General features: G+C 39.5%; 1 protein-coding gene across 1 annotated transcript; it reads right to left on the bottom strand.

Moving 5' to 3' along the window:
* Positions 1-10,621: 10,621 nt before the first annotated feature.
* On the bottom strand, positions 10,622-17,841 carry LOC131347594 (uncharacterized). The gene is made up of 6 exons (XM_058381757.1): positions 14,013-17,841; positions 13,109-13,336; positions 12,808-13,032; positions 11,536-11,871; positions 11,234-11,446; positions 10,622-10,638 (listed from the first exon to the last, which is right to left on the bottom strand). Exons 1-6 carry the CDS (start codon positions 14,068-14,070, stop codon positions 10,622-10,624), a joined length of 1,077 nt encoding a protein of 358 aa, XP_058237740.1. The 5' UTR covers positions 14,071-17,841.
* Between the last annotated feature and the right edge of the window lie 350 nt (positions 17,842-18,191).

The following is an 18,191-nucleotide window of genomic DNA, read 5'->3' on the forward strand; positions in this document are numbered from 1 at the left end:
AGTGAACAGAAGTGGCAGTGGTGCTCCTCGGGTGTCTGACCAATGTGCTCTGATCAAAAACGTATCCAGCGACTCTTATTGAGTTTCTTTGGTGCAGAATTGTTAGGATCACAAACATCATCCACTAAAAAAAACGTTACTGCCATCCAACAGCTATTTACAGCCACCTTTATGTACAAAAAATGATAATAAAAGAGTTTCCTTAAATGTAAATGTTTATTGGGGGAGTTAATCAGCTGCCCTTGGATTTACAAATGAATGTGGACTAAAAGGCTCCTCTGTTTTTACTCTATCTGTACAGATACAGTGGATAGAGATTGATAACTAAATGGAAAATAAAATCACTTGCATCATAGACATCAGACTAGAACTCAGTTAAACGTAAAAGAATAAGGTTATAGGAGTAGACTAGGCGGCCAGTGGAACTTCAAGCTTTGGACCACTAGAAATAAAGAAATTAATGACAATTGATTCTCATTATTAGGCTTTTTAAAAAATACAGAAACAATAACATAATAGAACAAGCATGTGAACTATAAAATCAGCAACTTCTGACCAATCAGAATCGAGAATTCAACAGTGCACTGGGATAATTCATCAAATCATAAACAAACCCTTAATCAGGATCCTAATATCAATCTATATGGAATATAACTGGACAGTCAACACACCCACACACTCCACCCATGTGTCTGTGTGAGCGCCTTCACAGGTCACATGACAGCCTTTAAAACCACTGCTGAAATTAACAGTCATTGATTTCACAGTTATAAGGCCTGAATTTACAATGAACATTCAAAAAGGAAGCACTTCACAATTTAGCTCCATCAGTTTAACAAAAACAATCAAGATTCATTCAGGTACATCCTCTAGGCCAGAGCTTCCCAAACTTCAGAGGGGTAAGGGCCCCCAAATACATAGCAAAAGCTCCACGACCCCCCCTCCCAACCTCTTTGCTTAAAAAATACAGCATATTGATTAATAGTATAAAGATATATTTATACATATATTTGTATATTAGATATATTTAATAAAGCAGATTGTCTCTTTGCACAAAATTATCAACATTTATTAACCAGTTTGAAAGAATTTCATGTGAATCATGAGAACTACCATAAAATGTAATATTTTTATATGCTGGTGAAAATAAGATGATGTAAACATTCTTTACAAATATATTTAAATCCTTAACACTACATACTGTCTGCATACTATTTACAATTATATTGAATCAAAGTGTGTAACAGAAGCTTTTTATATTCTATTCTAAAATATTTTAATTATTTTAATATTTTGATTTAGCCTAGCTACGGCCCCCTGCAATACCGCTACTGCCCACCAGGGGGCCGCGGCCCACAGTTTGGGAAGCACTGCTCTAAACTAACATAATTGGCTAAACAGCAAGTCAAATTCAGTCTAACGGGAAATATGGATTATTTTGAGGGATTTACTTCTGATTCATTTTTAAGCAAACTACGCATTGTTAGTTATGTATATCACCAGGAAAACTATAGATATTAAATGATAAAGTAACAATAATTGACAAAGAAAGTTTTACAATTATCACAAAAGAGAATGTATAAAAAAAAACCATATATAAAGCACTAAAAATAAAACACACTACAAACTGATTAGCATTAAAAATATTATGATGGAAGATAAATAAAGAAAAGCATAGAGATAAAAATAAAATGAATCCTAAACCTGAATTCTTCTTAAAAATCTCAACCTGCATACATAATGTTAAGGTAAAACAGCATACAGTACTATGTGAGCAGTACAATACACTACTGAAGCATCAATACTGCTACTCTGATGAAATGCTAAAGCTGCCCCTCTTCTCCTTTTCAGTTTGGATACAGAACAGAACGATCACATCTCTCTCAGCTTTTGCTTTGTCTGGGGATTTTCTGGACCTTGCTGTAGATCTGAGATGAATCATCAGCCTCTTCATCTGTCACAAGCCTGTGGAACAAAAGGAGGTGATTTAGGAATAGTGTAAAGTGTTAAATTTATAATCAGTTACTTAAAGAACTTAATGATGTTGACTGAGCAGCACAGTTAGTGTTGTAATGATGATGATTTGCTCACTGGATGGCAGCAGTGCTCCTGCTAAAGTTCACAGCAGCGTACTGAACATCCTCTTCCTCTGTGGTGTCTGGAGGAAGTCTGGGGGACAGAGGCACTTCCTGTGTCAGGGAACGTTTAATAACAACACTAGTGTAGTGAACATCATTCTGATCATCTGAGGCAACTCTTCTGCTGTGGTCTGAGGCTGAGATATTTTCATATACAGCATCAGACTCAGGCTGAAAACGAGCAGAGGATAAAGTTTATATCTGAACACGTCACATGATCAAACAGTCCCTCCTCCTTTCACCCACACTCACCTGTCCACTCTCACCAGTGCTGCTGTGGTCATTAGCTGAGCTCCACTTCCTCTTCCTGAGAAACAGGAAGCATGTGTTCATGGTAATTGTAAATAAGTATTTAATTGTAAATCAGGTTTCAAACACATTCAGTATGTTCACATTTTACATACCACATCCACAGAGCTCCTGGGATGAGTGTTAATGCCAAGAAGATAAACAGTCCCACCATGATGAACATTAACACTGTGTTCTTGGAAACTTCAGAAAAAAAGCCATAAGCAATATTAGGCTTTATTTTTGTTATTACTTTATACAGCTATGTACCGTATTGTCCCGAATATAAGATGTCCCTGATTATAAGACGACCCTCCCTTTTCAAAGTGTACCTTTTGGAAAAATGCATTTTGAAGACCAACTCTTGTCTTTTATAAAGAAAATGCTTTAATTTGAAAATAATTTTCATCTGGCATAACATATAACCTGCAGTCCATCTGGATTTAATAACAGTTAGGCTGTGCATCTCATTGTGAAAAAATGCATAGCCTACCAATATTTTATTAACAGTAGAAGTCTGCCTTAGAGAGAAAAATAACAGGCATGATTGGATAACAACATGTAATTAATAATAGTGCAATAAACATACTGCAACAAACAGTACAGCAATAATCAGTAGTGCAATGAACTGTTTTAACTTGCCAAACTCAAACTATCATGTCATTCATGTCAGTCAGTCTATTCCTCACAGAGGTCCTCTGCCTCACTGGGTTCACTCTCACTGTCATCACTCTCATGCTGTGGCTCCACCAGCTCCTCCCACAGAATGTCATCCTCGTGTCCATCCAAAGCATTTGAGATGCAGCATCTTTTGAAGCCGTTGATGATGCTCTGTGGGGGAACTGCAGCCCATGCCTGGAGTATCCAGTCACAGAGCAGACTTACCGCGGGCTTTTGAATTTTTCCAGATGGTGTGAGTGTGTGATTGTCAGACAGCAGCCACTCTGTGTATCTCTTGCGCAGACTATCTTTGAATGGCTTGTTAACAACAACATCCAACACCTGTAGCTGACTTGTCATCCCCCCTGGTATGATGACGAGGTCCCCGTTCATTGCATGCAGTTGCTTTTTGTCCGGCGAAGTCACATGTCCACGGAAAGCATCCAAAATTAGCATGTTCCTTTTATTTCTGAGTGCCCCACATCGTCTGCCCCACACCACTTTAAGCCAGTCCACCACAAGCTCAGTCTCCATCCAGCCTTTTTTCTGAGCACGAACGATAATTCCAGCGGGTATTGCCTCTTTCGGTACTGTCTTGCGCTTTAAAATCAAGTACGGGGGAAGTTTGGTCCCGTCAGCGAGACACGCTAGCATGACGGTCACTCGGCTCTTCTCATTTCCTGTAGATTTTACAATGACTGATTTCTCGCCTTTTTTATGTACAGTGGCCGATGCTGGCATATCAAAAAACACAGGTGTTTGATCTGATCCAGGGGATATGAGTGTTTTTTCCTTAAACCGATCACATAGCACTGAAAAGCCAGAAGCTTCTCCGTGAAGTCAGAGGGCAAGCGCTGGGCAAGACTTGTTCTACGTCGTAATGCTAATCCATTGCGCCGCATCATTCTTCTGCACCATCCAAGACTAGCTTTGAACTCAGTGGGGGGTATGCCTAGCTCTTTTGCGATTTCCAGTGCCTTCAACTGGATGACGGCTCTGGTTATGGGTAGCCCCTCATTTCTTTTTTCAGCTACATACTGACACACTTGCCTGTCAATTTCTTCGAAGCGGCCGCTTTTAGGACCGCGGTAAGCTTTTCTTTGACTATTAGCATTTCTTAGACTATCTTTTTGGGCTCGCCATCTTCTGACATTACATTCTGACACTCCGTATTTCTTGGCTGCTTGACAGTTGTTTGATGACTCGGCTGCATTTATCACCATGAGTTTAAAATTTGCATCATAAGCTCTCCTCAGTTGCTGTTTTACTTGGCCGACTTTTGAGCTGCTTTTTTCTGGACAGTCACTCGCCATCATGCAGTCCTGGCACTATAAACGACCGTAATTAATCAGGTTTCTTCAGTCCTGGGGAACGCGTTTACCTGTATTTGGCACCACCTATTTTTGCGGGTGTATTGATGTGTAAAAGTCTAGAGCTTGAATATAGGACGACATCGTTTACTGAGATGCATTTCCATGAAAAAAATATCGTCTTATATTCGGAACAATACGGTAAATGTTTTATGGTGCACTTACCAAACACATCCAGGTGTGTTGGTGTAGAGGTGTGGTTTCCCAGCTGGTGGTGAGCAGTGCAGTAGTACAGTCCACTGTCCTGGGAGCTGATGTAGCTGATGCTGTAATTCTGGCCTGTTGTCAGCAGTGTGTCTGCAGCTGCACTCTGCTTAAACCAGGAGTAGGTGAGAACAGGAGGGTTTGCATCACTGCTACAGCTCAGAGTCACTGAATCTCCCTCCACTGTGTCTCCAGAGGGAAGAACCACTGCTCTGGTGTTTGTAGGGGAATCTGATTTAGAAGATTATTAAGAAATACATATTACAAAACCACCTCGTAAATGTACAAGCTTGCATACCGTGTTTGTGGGTTATTTGCAGCTGTGTTTATAAATGTTCTCATAAGGGGTTTTGTCATATAGAGTGGTCATTGAAGTTCACACAGCTGCTATCTTTGTGACACTGCCTGCAGAAGCAATGCACAATGTCTGTGGATGTTATGTGAAGCCATATGAACATCTAATCCTCCAGAAGTAGATGAAGACCTTTAATGCTTTAACTAAACATGGAGAAGTTGCATGGAGGTATTGTTTGCTGCATAATGCACATGACAATAGGGTGAAGACACTGTGTCTCCAAGCAAAATAATTTCAAGATGGATAATTTTGTGGAGCAACAATCCTTTTCCTGTAGTTGTGGAAATTGTCATAAAATTGTAATAGTGACACCTGCACTGCTGGAGAACTCATATCCCAACATGAAACAGCAGGGAGAATGCAAAATTGTAAGAATGCAATGATGGTTTAATTTTTTGTGGCCTTTTTAGTCTGGACCTTAAGTGTTGCAAAGCTGAGCGGCAGTACTGAAAGATTTAGTGTATGTTACACTCTCAAGTATGTTCAGATAATATTCAGCACAAATACACTGGGATCAAGGAATGATACTCACATAACACATCCAGGAGTGTTGGTGTAGAGGTGTGGTTTCCCAGCTGGTTGTGAGCAGTGCAGTAGTACAGTCCACTGTCCTGGGAGCTGATGTTGCTGATGCTGTAATTCTGGCCTGTTGTCAGCAGTGTGTCTGCAGCTGCACTCTGCTTAAACCAGGAGTAGCTGAGAACAGGAGGGTTTGCATCACTGCTACAGCTCAGAGTCACTGAATCTCCCTCCACTGTGTCTCCAGAGGGAAGAACCACTGCTCTGGTGTTTTTAGGGGAATCTGATTGGGTAGATTTTCAAGAAATACATATTACAAAACCACCTCATAAATGTACAAGCTCGCATACTGTGTTTGTGGTTTCATCATAGCTGTGTGTATAAATGTTTTGATCAGCAGGTATGTTTTGTATTGTGGTTGTTGAAGTTCACACAGCTGCCATCTTTGTGACACTGCCTGCAAAACCTCTGCACAATGTCTGTGGTAGTTATATGAAGCCATATGAACATCTAATCCTCCAGAAGTAGATCAAGACCTTAAATGCCTTAACTTAATATGGAGAAGTTGCATGAAGGTTTTGCTGGCTGTGTAGTGCACATTACAAAAGGGTGAAGGCACTATGTGTCCAAGTATAATAATTTCAAGATGAATAACTTTGCGGAGCAAGAATCCTTTTCCTGTAGCTGTGGAAATTATCATCAAATTTTTAATAGTGGCACCTGCACTGCACATATATCTGTATGAAACAGCAAGGAGAAAGCAAAATTATAAGTATGCAACAGTGTTTTAATTCTTTGTGGCAATGCCTTTTTAGTCTGGACCAGTGGTGGCTGGTGCTAAAAAATGGGGAGGTGGGGGGTGGTTTATGTTAAAGCATGCAGTAAATGTACTATGAATCAGTGAATTTGAGTTCAATGTGGGTTTATTATCAGTAATGAAGTAATGAAGGTAATCATTAAAAACACACACACTGGGAAGTTGCCTAATCACAGGCCAGTGGCACTATTTGAAAATAAATTTTGCTCTCCTTTCTTTGTGGCTTGCAAATTTCTCAAAGACCTTCTGGTTAAAGTCAGTCATCTCAGTCACCAGTCTCTTTTCCACTGGCCTCATGGCCAATGCATTCAGTAAGAAGTTCTGGAAAAGCACCGAGTGTAAGCTCGACCACCATCGCTTGACTGCTGCTGAATTTGCAAATTGGGTCGATCTGCTCCATGCTCCTTCTTTTCTTTTTTTCATCTGAATGCTTGTGAAAGGGAGTTTATTTTTTTGTGTATTTTCTTTCATTTTGAGATTTTTTCCTTGCCTCCACATTAATCAGTGCCTGTCCGTCAATTGACAATCTGCTGAGCGGTAATGACACGTGAGGCCAAATATATAAAAACAATATTGATCCGCTAACAACAAAAGTGGGCAGGTTCGGATAACATGACTAACAGTGGAATAGTACGACTAAATGATTTTATAACTAAAATAACTATAAAAGATATAGTTATTGTTAACATGTTAAAGTAGCATTCTTCTCGGGCTAACTTTAAGGGGGTGGCACCCCAGCGCCACCTACTGACTGGTCGCCACTGGTCTGGACCTTATGTGCTGCAAGGCTGAGCTGCATTATATAGATTTAGTACATGTCACACTCCCAAGTATGTGCAGATAATATTCAGCATGAATACACTGAGATCAAGGTATGATACTCACATAACACATCCAGGTGTGTTGGTGTAGAGGTGTGGTTTCCCAGCTGGTGGTGAGCAGTGCAGTAGTACAGTCCACTGTCCTGGGAGCTGATGTTGCTGATGCTGTAATTCTGGCCTGTTGTCAGCAGTGTGTCTGCAGCTGCACTCTGCTTAAACCAGGAGTAGGTGAGAACAGGAGGGTTTGCATCACTGCTACAGCTCAGAGTCACTGAATCTCCCTCCACTGTGTCTCCAGAGGAAAGAACCACTGCTCTGGGGTTTTTAGGGGAATCTGATTAGAAATAAAACACCTGAATCAGCTGCTGTGTGTTCAGGATCAGTGTTTGATAGACATGTAGATGGATTCTGATTGAGGAGAGTAAAATCCACACTCACACACTGGAGGAGAGAGGAGACTGTCATGACCTTCAACAGCACAGCTGTAACTGACCACACCAACGACTGCAGCTACAGAGCAGGAGGCAGATTTACACTCAGACACACGCTGTCCGTTCTTGTACCAGATGTAAGTGGGGTTGTTAGACAGAGTGCAGGTGGTGTTACAGTTCAGCTTGATTTGTCCACTACCCGAGTCTGATACTGTAACCTTCAGATCTGTAAATATTACATTAGGTTCAGAATTACTTTCATTACCTTCATCTGTATAAATGTAGTTAAATAAATGTATAATAGTGTGACATTACCTGTGACAGACAGAGTGACTCCAGGTTCTCCGGTGTATTTTCCTGTAGGATCAGTAGTGTAGAATCTGAACCTGTATGTTTGAGCGTCTCTCTCTCTCAGGTTAGTGATTCTCAGACTACAGTCATTCTGGGAGCTCTGTGTGTACTGCACTCGACCCTGATACTCCTCATCCTTTCTCACATCCTCAGGCTCAACACCAACCTGCACTTTAATGAACCACACTGATTTTATCACTGTGAGGCCTGCAGGATATTTATAAGAGCAGGAAAGATCAATTGATGTGTTTTTCAGAGCACACACATGTTCAGGAGTATAAGTCACACCCCAACACTCTATACCCAGTACACCTGAAACACACAGAGAGGTACACACAGGAAGGAAGAAGTCAGAACTGTGAAATCTGTGTCTTTATAACAGAGGTGGACAGTAATGAAGTACATATTCTCATACTATGTCCAAATTCTCATACTATGTGCCCTAAATAGTATTCGAAAATAGAATTAGTATGCCCCAAATCGTTGAAAAGAGTATTCCAAAAACTCCCGGATGGTCTACTAAATATATATAACTTATGTAAAATGCAAAGAGTAAATTATATATATATATTAAGTACTTTTAAAAACAAGTACTTCTGTACTTTTACTTGTAATGGAGTAATGTTTGACCAGTAGTATCTGTACTTTCACTCAAGTAAGGAAGTTGTGTACTTTGTCCACCTCTGCTTTATAAACATTTATCAGCTCAGATGTATTTATTCTGTGTGTCAGTGAAAATATTGTGAGGTGAAATTGTGAAATGAAGCGATTTGTCTAGACTACAGTTGAACACCACCAACAATTTATTGTAGGATTCTGAGTACGCTATCAGAATAAAGAACACTGTTCCAGGGACAAAGTACTGTGCAGGAAATTCTGATTATTTGGCCACAGGAGCCATAAAACCATGGACCATGACTTGCTGGCATTGTGGTGCCACTTAATTACTGCTGGTTTGTGCCCATCTAACTTCAGCTGTCCTGTGAACAACTAGGAGAGTGTAAGAAGGCTGACTTGGAATCCAGCAAAAGACAAAATTAAAGATTTCCACCATTAAAAGATCTAATTTGGTGACAGTTTTTACAATAATGTGTTATTATATATAGACAAGATCTTGAATCACAGGCAATTAGGAAGTTCCGTTCCTTTCTTTTCTCATTTTTTTCCAGAGCCAGGAACAATTCTTAAAACTCAACCGTGAAAACAGAGCTTTGGTCCATGATTCTAATGCCATATTGTTGATCTCCTATTACTGCTGCAGCTGATACACTGTTATTATGTTGACTTGAAAGAGCCAACATTCTGTTTTGCTCAATAAGCTTGTTAGTGGCACTTGCTATGCAAAGCACACTATTACTAGTAACCATTATCACTATTAAGCACCAACCGCCAATTCCCCAGTGGAACTGCAAAATTACAGCAGCATGGGCATGTGACATGTCAAAACACTCAAACACTCAAGCAAACTTTGGAGAACTGTGTGTGATGTGTTCTGATGACGTCACGTGTGCACCACCCCCCAAAATAAGATGAACTGCAAAATTACAGCCACATAAACGTGACATATCAAAACGGTTGGAACAATGTGGGGAACTGTGTGACATGTGTCCTGGTGATGTCTCCACTCACCTCCAATAGTATTGGCACCCTATCTATCCACTCACCTCATCTATCTATCTATCTATCTATCTATCTATCTATCTATCTATCTATCTATCTATCTATCTATCTATCAATTCATTCGTTATTAAGTGTAATGACAAAATTACAGCAATATACACTTGTGACATATCAAAATGCTCAGCACAATGAGGGGAACTTCTTGATGTGTGTTCTGGTGATGTCACATGCACGTCAACCCTGAAAATAAGTGGAATTACAAAACTATCGCAACATACACGTGACATATCAAAATGCTCAACATAATGTGAGGAACTGTGTGACTTGTGTTCTGGTGACATAACCACTCGCCTCCAAAAGTATTGGCACGCTATCTCTCCACTCAACCTCCAGACGCATCGGAACCGTATCTGTCGGCTCACCACCAAAAGTTCTCTTTACAGTTATGACAAATAGGTTTGTTATTGCATCTAGCAGAAGTTCTGATGGCTGAAATATCGTAGACTATTAGGAATGAAAATGTCAACAGGAATGCTCAGCTATCCCAAATGGATCCATTCTGGAGGCTGAGGTTTGTTGAAAGACAGGATATATGTGCCAGTCTTTATTATTTGATCTTTTTTTATTGAGATCCTCTTCACATCCTCTTCTTGTTCTAATTATTACTCTCTTGCAGTTCAGATGTGAGTGAAAGGTAGCTTGCATTGGAAGAGTGGCCAAAGTATTTTTCTAAACAGATTTTCAGCATGCATTTGAATGAGAATTCTACCAAGATCTGACCTGATTTTTTCTATGTCCGTAACTGTTTCTGCAGGAGATTTTGAATTGCACATGGAGATAATTTTGTAAGTACTACATTAGCTAAAGAAGATTCTAAAAGAATAAACCTCTGTAAAAGTTTATTTTTTTATTAGTGCACATCCAGTTTTTATGTCATCATCCGAATTCCATTCCAGTATTTGCTGTTTGAGGGTTTGTTTGTTAGTTTGTCATATTTGTTTACATTTTGTTTCATCATCTTTGCTCCCCGCCCACCTCAAAGCCCTATCAGGTGATGACCATAGCTGCAGAACAGATATGCAGATATAGAATATAATGACGATAAACTTTTGCAAAGAGAACTAATATTTCCGAGTGATCGATTGCCACCGCCTTTACGGAAGCGAAACATACGGCTGATTTAAATGCCACAGCTACCCAGGGCACATTGTGAATAGCAGCTTGATTGGATCAGGGCCTTCCAACCACCCATCTATGTGAAGCTGGAACCAAAGCATTGTATTGGTCCTGGAAAAGCCACAGCTAATTCCTTTCCTCAAACACCAGGACTTCTTCCTCCACAGGCACAGGTCGCAACTCACAGCCTACAAATTGCCCCATTTGTTGCCTTTTTCTAGGGACCTATTCTACCCTGGGGTCCCCACAAGGACATTTATATGTCACATTTTAAAATGAATATTAACTGTATTTTTAATGTTTACAGAACATTTAGATTTATATTTAAAATTTACACTGAAACATAAAACTATTATTTGGAGTTTCTATCTACATGCATCTGAATGGCCTCAAATCTTTAAAAAAGTTAGAGATATGAGAATTCAAGGTTTTACATTTAGCACCATGATGACAGAGTGAGTGAAGTTTAAAGTGAGTTCTTACAGACAGCAGGAGAGCGAAGCTCCTCATGTCCTCTTACAGCACAGGAGTAGCTGCCTGCATTCCCACTACTGACATACAGTTCATTTCTGTCCTGGTCAGTAACACGCTGTCTGTTCTTGTACCAGATGTAAGTGGGGTTGTTAGACAGAGAGCAGGTGGTGATGCAGCTCAGCTTCTTGTTGCCATTCCTGTTTGATACTGTAACCCTAAGATCTACAAATATGAATTTAGGTTCAGAATTACTTTCATTTCCTTCATCTGTATAAATGTAGTTAAATAAATGTATAATAGTGTGACATTACCTGTGACAGACAGAGTGACTCCAGGTTTTCCGGTGTATTTTCCTGTAGGATCATCAGTGTAGAATCTGAACCTGTATGTTTGAGCGTCTCTCTCTCTCAGGTTAGTGATTCTCAGACTACAGTCGTTCTGGGAGCTCTGTGTGTACTGCACTCGACCCTGATACTCCTCATCCTTTCTCACATCCTCAAGTTCTTTAATAAACCACAAGACTTCTGTGACCTTGTAATTATTAGGAAAGGTGTAATAACTGTGTAGGTCCACTGATGAGCCAATCAGAGAGCAGACAGTCTGAGTGGAATAAGACACACTCCAGCAGCTCTTCTCATCGAAAACACCTGAAAACACACAAGATTAACCCTGAACTTTGACAACATTTAACAGGAGTCACGCAGGATCTGAGCTCAAGACTCCACATCAAGACTGGTTCACGCAAAGACTCAGACTCCTTTGCACTGCCATGAACCACCTCTTCATTCTTCAAGTAACTTCACTTCACTCACCATCCACTGTTTCCTGAAAAACTACTCAATTATGTCCAGACCACCAGTCAAACAAAGCAATGAGTGATTTCCCCATCCAAAGACACCACGCAAAAATGAGTACAGGACCTCTAGATTCTCACTGAACTGATGCACAAAGTTTAAAGCCCTACTAAAGAACTAACAGAAGCTTATATTGATGATTCGTTCTTGGTTTGAGATATACCACACATTGCTAGAAACACACATTCATTTCCAACATTGAGTGTGTTTATGGGTTAGTTTAGTTCTGTGTATTAGAACAGTATAATAAAATCTCATCAGTTTTTAAAGGAAAGCACTGATCCTGTTACTGTGATCTTAATATAGTGTTTTCACTACATTTAGGATTTTATTGCTGGAGGTAACATCCCATGCAGAATTAATAAAAAAAAACGTTCAACTTATCACTGTATGAATGGAGAATCAGCTGTGGAAATATTAAGTTCGCAACATTTCTTGAGCTGCAAGAAAGCTGATCTGAGCTGATCGGATAGTTTCCCATTACATATACTGGTGGAGAATGAGGGCAGTTCATTGTAAATTACAAATTCCCCATCATTATTAACTGAGTTATTATTTAATTCTTTGCTAAACATTAATTAAAGTATTAAATGATCCACACAATCCCAGCACTGATTTTAATATATCTTCATTTCAGAAACAATGGTATGAGCAAATCATGACGTTTTATTGACATTAATATGAGCTATATGTTTCAGTTGGATGCTGAGGGACAGATTTGACACTTACACACTGGAGGAGAGCGGTGTTCAGTTCCAGACACCTCACAGGAGTAGCTGCCTTTATCAGATCGACTGGTGGAGTCAAGAACAATGGAGGCATCATTTGTGTATTTGATGTAATGGCCATTCCTGTACCAGTAGATAATGTGTGTGTTGATTCTGCAGGTGGAGCTACAGGTCACTTTCACTTCTCTCTGTCCCACAGTGTTAGGATCCACCTTCACCTGCAAGTCTACACACAATTATGTACCAAATCACTGTAAATACACACTGCATATTACACAATAAAGTGTGTGTGTGTGTGTTACCTGTAACAGTCAGTTGTACTCCAGATGATGCTGATATCCAGTCACTGCTCTGTGTTTTAAATCTAAAGTTATAAACTCCAGAGTCACTCACTCTCACATTCCTCACTGTCAGCTCACAGTCAGACCACCAGGTGCTTACAGACACTCGTCCTGAGTATTCTGGATCATTGTTCAGGTCTCGTGGTTCTCCTTCAGAGCTCTGGACTCGATACCACTCTCTCTCTGTGACTGTGGAGTAATATGGTTTTGTAAATCTACAGGGGATTTTTACTGTAGATCCAGTAACAACACATAGACTCTGAGAGGAGAGAGTTACACTGTGCTGAGTCTCAACTCCTATAACACACACACACACACACAAACACACACACACACACACACACCAGAAGTACAAAGTAAAATGAGTTAAATAACATGTAATAACTTGTGCACTGACCAGCAAGACTGTAACCACAGTGTTATCTGATGCTGCTATTCTCAGACACACATAGCGTGTGACCAGAAGACGTGTGAAAACGACAATAAAATTAGATCTCAGTTTGAAAACGCCCCTGAACTTCATTCCGGTTTATAGAATTTATAGTACAAGTTTTCCACACAGATAAAGAAGGGTGCAGGACATGAATGCATTATATAACAGATTCATAACGAAATGTAGTTACGTGATCATGTAAACATAATATAATGATTTGGTATATTTAAGTTTCAAAAGAATAATAAGAAGAAGAAAATGAATAATAATAATGCAATAATTTATTTTCTTTGGTGCTCCACAATTTGTGTGTTTTACTCTTCAACATCCTACAACACACAGACATGTGGGGAATTTTTTCTGAATTATTGCAGTAGAAACACAACAGCACAGTAAAACAGGAGAGAGAGATGAAATATGGGAAAAGTTTACCTGTCAGTAACATGAGGATCGCTGCTACTGTAATATTTCTCAACATTCTGGAAAACATCAGCCTTCAGACAGCTGACACTCGAAGATCCACCACGTGTAGAATTTACACCAAAAATATCCTCATAAATACAAAATGAATCGATCTTACTCTTATAATGAATATTAACGGTCTTTAATCAGCCTGTTCCTCCTTCACTCGTACTGCACTCGTAAGCAGTTATGAGCTTCTTTATTACTCCATCAGTAAACACACGGAAGTTGAGAAGTGTATTGTCACACCTCCCTCATTTAGATTAGTCTCTTCCTTTTCACTGAACGAGAACAGACATACAAGTGTGATTAACGTCTCTCACTTACACCAGACTCTTTTCTTTTGTGCTATAAAAACGAATCTCTATAAAGTGTTTTTTTTCTTGACAGAGAAATAGGATAGAAAATGATGGGATACGTGTTATGTGGCTTCACCGCAGTCCTGAAAGCACGGTTAAACTAGCCGCACTTATATTTAAGGGGCGCGGCTTTTAGATACTTAGCGGTAATAGCGCTGGAAGAGGAAAGCGAGCGGCCCGAGCTCCTACACCACAGTAATAAATAGTAATAAATTAATACAAAATGATAATTTTTTAATAAAAATCCCATTTGTTAGTTGATTAAACCATTTCAGATTGACCTACTCTCTGGTCTCAATAAAGATCACCCCAAATTTACTTTTTAATAATTTTAAGGAATTCTTCTTCAAGCTGGCAATATAATTATGCCAGAAAGCACTTTTTAATCCATTATAAAATGAATGTTATAAAATGTTATTTCATAAAACTAACTGAAATAACAGAGAGACCTACTATATTCTGTCAATAAAGATTAACCAATTAATAATAATTCCTCTTCAAATTCACAATACCTGAAGCACTTTGTAGTACATTATAATATGGATATTTTAAGATGTTTGTTGATAAAACCATCTCAGATCACTTCAGGATGACATTCTCTATGCTCAAAATAAAGATCAATCAATTTTATTGTGAAACTTTGTAGTAATTTACATTCAGTCACTATATCTTTTAATATAATACAGCCAGAAGCTGATGTTGCTCCGTTATAAAATGACCATTTAAAATTGTTAGTTTATCAAACCAACTCCACACATAGGAGGGGATTCTTAAGTCATCCTGTTTGGATTCAGGGGCATAATTTCCACTGGGGACAGGGGGGACATGCCCCCCCCCACTTTTTAAGTTTGTTTGTTATGATTTTTTAACCACACGCCGTCATCTCCACAGAGGAGCCGGACCGAGCAGGACACCGAGAGTCTGTCTGTGTCGATGCGTGGGTCCGTGTCCAGGAAGGTCGCGTGCACACTCTAAAACTATCTCACTGAAAGGTGTAATGAACAGGTATCGGGGTTGTGGCACAGTCAGTGATGAAACACCAGAAGCAGCAACAGATGGCTTTAATGTCATCATGGATGAAAAGAAAGAATGGAGATGTGAGTTGGTTGATTCAGTAAATTAGCTCAGGTCAGGATAATCATATTTTCTTGAAGATCCTGTGTAGGATGAAAACGAGTTGACTTTAAACTGCACATTTTCTCTCAATGTATGACAAGCAGACTCTGGATGATCTTGAATCCTGTGTACCAAATAAGTTGTGTATCTATTGTGTTTTCAACTTTCCCATCCTTTTGGATTACAGAAGTAATAATTACAGATAGTTACTTCATATCCTGCTATAAGACAGTGTTGGAGGCATAAAAATGATCAACTTTAGGTATTTGTAAATGTAAATATTTTAATTTGTGAAGAGTGGTTGTTTATGCATGAGAGAAAATTATTGAAGTAATGATCAACATTTTCATAAAATTGTTATAAAAATTATAAAATTATATTACATATTAATTTTGCGAAAATAGAGATGTTAACACACAGTTCATAAAAGCTTTTTCTATTCTAAACCCCAGCGGTTTGGTGGACGTGTCTCTGACAGACGTCCTGTGCAATAAGTGATTTATTTTACATTTTCAGGTACAGAGGTTAGTTTGAAATAAAAGTTTGTTTAACAGAGGAAACTGTGTCTTACTTTATTTACATTGTATTCACACAGAAAACATCAATGCTGAACATTTTTGAGAAAAATTATTTTCTCAAGTCTTGGCGATTGGCCCCTATTAAACAATAAAGAATCTAAGACATCTTTTTTTATATAAACAGTTTAGTTGCCTAATATTCTTTTTGATAGAATTTATCATTAATTTTTTATTATTATTGTCCGTACCACTTATCCGATCTATCCTCAGGTCACGGGGAGCCTGTGCCTATCTCAGGCGTCATGGCAGGATACACCCTGGACGGAGTGCCAATCCATCGCAGGACACACACATTTACTCACTACAGGCAATTAAGAGACTCCAATCAGCCTAGAAGCATGTCTTTGGACTGTGGGAGGAAACCCACACGGGGAGGGGAGAATATCCAAACTCCACACACACAGTGAGCGGGAGCAAGACTCGAACCCAGGACGCAGGAGGCGAACGTGTTAAACACTAAGCCACCACTATCAGTATACTCAACTTAATTATTTCCTGGACTTTGTATCACCATAGTCTCTAAATGTATGTAAATGCAGGAAATGGGATTCCAATCCAAAACATTTTCCCCCATTTTGTGCCCCCCCCAAACCAAAGTTACACCCTTGTTTGGATTGATCAACTAACATTTTGACATGTTCATCTTATAATGGATTAAAAAGTGCTTCCAGTTGCATCTTTACTGATATATATGGTGAAGTTGAAGAGGAATTATTAAAAACGGTTTTTATTTTGAGCATAGAGTAGGTCATGTTGAAGTGATCTGAGATGATTCAATTAACATTTTGAGTTATCAATTTTATAATGTTCATTTTATGGATTAAAAAAGTGCTTCCTGGCATAATTATATTATATGGTGAGTTTGAAGTGGAATTATTAAAAAATGTCACAGTAAAATTGGTTGATCTTTATTGGGACCAGAGACTAGGTCATCCTGAAATTGTCTGTAATGGTTTAATCAACTAACAAATTGGATTTTTATGAAAAATGATCATTTTGTATTAATTTATTGTTCGGTGGTGTAGGAGCTCGGGCCGCTCGCTTTCCTCTTCCAGCGCTATTACCGCTAAGTATCTAAAAGCCGCGCCCCTTAAATATAAGTGCGGCTAGTTTAACCGTGCTTTCAGAAAGAGGGGCTGGTTTAACCGCAATCCATTTTTACACTTTCCCCTTATTTTAAACTCATTTTCTTTTCATCACGGGTACCAGCCTCTGCTTCACCGAGACACGGCTGTATCCAGCGGTACCGGACCACGCCATCTTCACGGTTTATCTCCTGGACAGTGTGTGTGATGGTAAACAGCAGCCGAAGAGACAGCGCGAGCATTTTTCCTCTCACGCGCCCCTGCACACACAACCTGGAGCTCCTGACCATCAAATGTCGTCCTTTGTTTCTCCTTCTGGAATTTACCTCAGTCATAGTGAGTGGTGTTTTAATTCCACCCCAGGAAGACTCGGACACTGCCTTGTGTGAACTACATGAGGTTCTCACTCTACACCAGACTCATCACCAGGACACTGCGCTCGTTGTGGAGGGAGACTTTAACGGAGATAAACTCAAACCAGCATGGTGAACAAACTTCCATCAGCACGTCAACTGCCACCTGCCACCAGGGGCAAAAGCTTCTGGGACCTTTGCTACACTTCGTTTAAAAACATCTACAAAGTACAATCTACAGCCATCTTCATCATGTCTAGATATAAACACAGACTGATACAGGAAGCTTCGGTTCACTTGGACGGACCAATCGGGGGCCGCGCTTTAGGACGCTCTAGATGACGCGGAATGGATCGTATGACGTCGCAGTGTATGACGTCGGAAGAGGTTGTGCGATTTATCGGGGAAATTGATAAACGATATAGTTCACAGAACCATCATGAGAACGTTTTCCAACCAGAAGTCCACTGAGGATAAAACTATCCGTGATGCTCTGAGATTACTCATCGCTGATTGTAAATCGTGACTCGCCACCGGGAACACCGAAGTTTTAGGTTAGATATTCACCAGACATTCAGCGACGTGACACTTAGGGACCGTCAATAAATTACCATTTGAATAAAACAAACTCAGGAGGTATGTATCATTCAGTTGGTAA

This window comes from Hemibagrus wyckioides, linkage group LG27 (assembly GCF_019097595.1).
Source record: "Hemibagrus wyckioides isolate EC202008001 linkage group LG27, SWU_Hwy_1.0, whole genome shotgun sequence".
Taxonomy (NCBI): domain Eukaryota; kingdom Metazoa; phylum Chordata; class Actinopteri; order Siluriformes; family Bagridae; genus Hemibagrus; species Hemibagrus wyckioides.

What these genes read in the sequence shown, in the direction of transcription:
- LOC131347594 (XM_058381757.1), bottom strand. Translation starts at nt 14,070, where the DNA reads ATGTTTTCCAGAATGTTGAGAAATATTACAGTAGCAGCGATCCTCATG. An exon ending in AGTACAACTGACTGTTACAG is followed by an intron (nt 13,033 to 13,108) that starts GTAACACACACA and finishes AATTGTGTGTAG; the next exon opens with ACTTGCAGGTGAAGGTGGAT. An exon ending in ACACCGCTCTCCTCCAGTGT is followed by an intron (nt 11,872 to 12,807) that starts GTAAGTGTCAAA and finishes GTGTGTTTTCAG; the next exon opens with GTGTTTTCGATGAGAAGAGC.